Source organism: Penaeus chinensis, chromosome 13 (genome assembly GCF_019202785.1).
Source record: "Penaeus chinensis breed Huanghai No. 1 chromosome 13, ASM1920278v2, whole genome shotgun sequence".
NCBI lineage: Eukaryota > Metazoa > Arthropoda > Malacostraca > Decapoda > Penaeidae > Penaeus > Penaeus chinensis.
Window position 1 is genome coordinate 3,264,384 of NC_061831.1, and position 5,000 is coordinate 3,269,383.

Below are 5,000 nucleotides of genomic sequence, written 5' to 3' on the forward strand. Positions count from 1 at the left end.
ATGTTTTGAAACCTAGTTTGTATTATTAATGACTTCAGACATTTTATGCATTTGGTCTTTTTCAGTAGATAAGAGAAGCTATATTTCAAATGTTCCTAAGTAGCTTAGTTTTTTTTTTTTTGCCTTGTCTTTGTTATGCTGAATGCTGTCGCCACGTGCCTGCTCCCTCGTATGATACGATGCGGTTCTGCGTGCGTTTGTGCAACACTCGTGTCTTCAACATCAACAACAATCATCCAACACCTGGGGAATGTCCAAATGGATTCCATTTTTCACTTTTGTTTTGGTTTAATAAAATTATTATCAATGATCATGACTTATTATTATTATTATTATTATTATTTTTTCAATCATGTTATTGAACCGTGTTTGATGTATTTTGGTCTGGTTTATATTGCATCATGATTTTGTCAACTGAACAATATCTGTGAATCTTCATCTATGTGTATACTGTGCATATATAAATTGATTCTGATAATCAGAAAGCTTAATCACTTCTGGTTGGGTGGCAGCTTGGAGCAACTTGTGACTCGAAGGACGCGCCTTCACTCAGAGTCTGAGGCTTCAGCAGACAACTCTGGCAAGAGGGTGGATGGGAGCCGGACCAGAACGGAGGTGCGGGACCTAAAGACACCTCAGAACTCTCCAGCACCTTCGACTCTTGCCAGCCCCATCAAGTCACCTCACTACCCAGATCCTGCCAAAGATGACAGTCATATAATGAAAAGTAGGTTTATGAACATGAGCATTTTTTTGGGATCAGTAATGTGATCATTTGATGCATATTCACCTTACAGGAAAGTGAATGCTGTAAATATGAATATATTTGGAATGTTTCAAAGGAATGTATTATTTGGTTATTTATCTGGATCAAATTGAAGGTATTTTGTCATCGGAAGATTGCAAAAGTTTCATAGAATGCTTTATGATTGTCTCTTAGATTTTACTTTATATTCTGTGGTACTACAAAAGGCAGGTTAATGGGAAACCTTTTTTTTTTTTATTATTAATATTATTATTATTATTATTATTATTTGAAGCCTATTCACCACCTAGAATTGCAAGCTTTATGTTGACTGGTGTTGCTCCTCTCCTCCCAATGACCAGCAAAAAATATTTTTACCATGTAACTGGAACCTTAGTATTTATTCATTACCCGATGTCTCTGTTATATAATTATTGTCTTTTATTAAATCATTATTTTTCTTGGATTTCAGCTACTCTTTCAGTACCAAAGTCTCCACGCACCCCTACTCTAGCTGGTTCAATGGGTCACAATGTGCAGCATCGCTTCATAAAGACGATCAAGTCTGCCACTTGTGGTTACTGTCATCACAAGTTTTCTATTTTAGGTGGTAAGTGTTACTAAAGCTGTAGATAACTCAAATATTATTTGGTTTATATAAATATTAAGAATGTCATGCCCACTGTGAGTGTAGTTTATTAATTATATTTACACACTTGTATTAGATAGAACAATGCATAGTAATTTGGTCTTACTATCAACAGGTCTGAGGTGCAAGGAGTGCAACTACAAGTGTCATCGTGAATGTGAGCCAAAAGTGCCACCTTCCTGTGGATTGCCACAAGAGTTGCTCATACTATTTGCTGATGTAAGTTCTTTAAACATTATCATTATTTTATTTCTATTGTTGAATTTAATAATGTGGATGATATATATGTGTTTGAAGTGTAGTGATGGTTCCTTGGGAGTGCCATAAACCCTCTTTTGGGGTGGTGTCTGTAGTGGCCAGTGGCTGCCATTGGTGATCCCTGCGTGAGCCACACACACTCATCAGGTAAGCAAATCTAAGTATAGGCTCCAATTTTATGCCTTTTTATAGCTGTGGGAGTATATTGAAGATTATGCTTTTCAGAAATAAACACGATGTTGTGCGTGCTCATAAAGCTAAAATGCAATCTCGACACTGTTGAAATGAGTGGAAGTTCTAATTTAACCCCTTGGTGACGTGTGAAGAAAACAAAAAAAAAATCTACGCTCTGGCGATCAATGGCAACACGCCGATTTTGAGCGCAGGAGTTTGGTACATCAAGCCGAGTCACCGGCTCGTAGCGCTTTGGCACGCCGCCGCACACCACATTTCAAGCGGTTTGTTTTGATGCCTATCGGCGTGACTCATCGTTAAGGGGTTAAGAGTGTGTTACTCTGTGAAATTTTTTTTTCTGTTGATGACATCACAGCAATGTGTGCCAAGCTTTGAAGCACCCATATGTGCAGAGCCCAATATTGCAGTCAGGGCAGAAGCTCCTGGTACTCCTCCGCTGACCGTGCCTTGACCACCAACAGCAGCACCTCTTCTAATGTCAAGGATCTCAGTGACAGCATGCTGTTGCTGCTGTAGGGCTCACCTCACTGCATCAGTTGGTCTTGCTGCAGTGCAATTCCTGGTTGAGTCAGGACCGGCTCTTAAGGAGATTTGAGGCAAGACCTACTCTGAAGGCCTTCTGTGTATCCTCTCTGCAAAGGGCATGATGGATGGCCATTGTCAACCGACAAAGGCCATGTCACAGAGAAAGAAGCCTTCCAGTACCAAATATGAGCCAGCAAGTAGCTTGCCATCACCATTGTCTACACCTTTCATGTTGATTCTGTAATCCTTTACCACCAACGGCATATCCCCATCCATTGTAGCAGTATGGACTGTAGACGGCATGCTGATGGTGTTTTAGTCCTTCCACTGCAAGGCCAGCAACCCCATCTTGCTGCTGCAGTAGTTAACATCACCCTTCTTCCTAACACTGAGGTCCTTGGACATGAACTTTCTCTTCAGCCAGTTCCTACTGCATTCATCCTTTTTGATTGAAACATGTGAAAGATACTTGCCGATGTGTACCAGTTATCCACAAACAACTGATATTCTAGTCCAAGGAAGGTGCCAGTCTCCATCAGATGAAGCACTGCTTTTGTGGACAAGGACATGTTACCTTGAAAAAAAGGTGAACCCTGCTGTGGTAGTACTGGCACAGAGCTTATAGACCTCCAACCTGATCCTCATCCTCTTGCTCGGGATAAAGGTCTTGGAAGCTAGTCACCTATGGAACTTCCACAGGGACTGTCAATGGCAATGTCCTACCCTGTCACAAATGTCAACCAGAATGAGTTGTTGAGGGCGTTCATGACTAGTCCCATTCTCTGAGTGGAGCTCCTTCTCCACATGGACAAAATGGAGGTGTCATCAACTGGTCAAACTGATCCTTGGTCATGACCTCAGCAAGGAGTTCAAGATGCAAGATGCAATTGGTTGACCAATAGGAGATCCACCATTCCCATTATCACGCAGATCCCAAGGTATGCTAGGAGTTCCTGCATGGACATGGGGGGGTGAAAAAGAAAAATAAGTAATTAATACATTCTGATTGCTCAGAGCAAGATATATAATCTCAAAATGAATACAAATGGAAAGAACACAATAAGAAAACTTACCAGTTGATCTCCTTGACAATGTAATCAAGAAGATTATGGTGAAAAAATAGCCAATGATCTCCAAGAATGTGTTTGACCAGGGTGACCTTGACCCCAGGACTAGCTTGGAAGCTGAAAGACATGAGGAAATTATCCTTTCACCATTAGACAAGTCTCATAGTCCCTGCAACAGCTTTGCAGCCACATTGGAGAGGGACTTGCCACTGCCTAGCATGGTGTCAACCTGTGAGATGCAGTCTAGTTTGTCCTCCGAACAGGATAACATTAAACTGAGGGTTGATGGCATCCTCTGCCCTACATGGTAACCACTCCTCAGAAGAAAGATCAAAGGAGGTGGGAGGTGAGGGGAAATGGAGATCAGCATGATAGATGGCACCGAAGCGCTTTGGCAGCAGGTACCAATGAAGTAAATGGCTAGGGGTCATCAACCTCAGTAGAGAAGGAGGAGGAGGAGCATCTTCAAATGTTGGCAAAGCAAGCATTGCGAAAGCAAGTATTGAATGTATTGAGGTCAAAGCAACCTGGGTCACATGCCCCATAACATGACCAATCACGTTATAGCCTTGTGTACTGACATCACTTATGGAATGTCATGCACTATTATGTAAAGTGACATCGCTTCCTTTTATGAGGTCCGAAAAGTAAATATGGTGACTGTAATTTGGTCACAGCCTAAGCTTCATGATATAAATTTTCGTGATGTCACTTCCGTTCTACCTCCTTAGTCTCAGCTTTTGTTTTCGTTTTCATTTTTATTTTATGTCTGTCTCTCTCTCTCTCTCTCTCTCTCTCTCTCTCTCTCTCTCTCTCTCTCTCTCTCTCTCTCTCTCTCTCTCTCTCTCTCTCTCTCTCTCTCTCTCTCTCTCTCTCACCTCATAATTCCCCAACTCCCTCCATCTTTATATGACATCAAATTAGGTTAACCCAGTATCGCCAGGAAAAATGAATAAAAACTGGGGAAAATGCTGTGCTTATTTTCTATATTTTTTGTGAAATGTCTCTGCACATAGATGGCTCTGCTAGTGCTTAGCCACAAAGGAGTCAATTAGTAGACCTTGTGACCTTACGTGATTTGAATTGGCGGAAAAAACATATTTTTTTACTTGTTCTATGAATATTGATGGTGTTATTTTTATAATAAACCTTGTAATTACTATAATGTTATTAACATTAGTAACAGCAAAATAAGATAACGTAAAATATTTTCGTAAATAAAAAAAGGTAAATGGGCGGGACAGGCAGTACTTGTAACTGGCTCATTGGTGACTTAGTACAAGTGTAGCCATCTATGTGTAAAAACAATGAAACAAGTAACTCACAGTGGGCATAGCACATACATACACATCGTGCCCGTCGGCATTGGGTTAAATAAAAGTAATAATAACTTCACATTTTCTTTATGTGACCTCATGATGTATCTCCTGGTTTTGTGTTCAATAAGAAATTGTTTTGGAAGTATCCATGCAGACAACAGATGTTACAGAGTCCAAACATAACGTCTCATGCGTAAGACACCATGGCATACGGGTGAGAACAATGGTGCCTTATATGTGAG

The 5,000-nt window shown here is 40.7% G+C and overlaps 1 protein-coding gene across 6 annotated transcripts in view; it reads left to right on the plus strand.

Annotated features, from left to right (window-relative positions):
- LOC125031937 (kinase suppressor of Ras 2-like) overlaps positions 1-5,000 on the plus strand; it is a 38,433-nt gene that overhangs the window by 16,897 nt on the left and 16,536 nt on the right. For 5 of the 6 annotated variants that reach the window (XR_007115526.1, XM_047622948.1, XM_047622949.1 and 2 more), the window contains exons 6-8: positions 483-727; positions 1,218-1,355; positions 1,510-1,613. Coding sequence is in view for 5 of the 6 variants with exons in the window: in XM_047622948.1 (XP_047478904.1) it covers positions 483-727; positions 1,218-1,355; positions 1,510-1,613 (487 nt within the window). In the remaining variant the exon portion in view is untranslated. The remainder of the gene's footprint in view (positions 1-482; positions 728-1,217; positions 1,356-1,509; positions 1,614-5,000) is intronic. The other variant, XM_047622951.1, reaches the window with a different exon arrangement.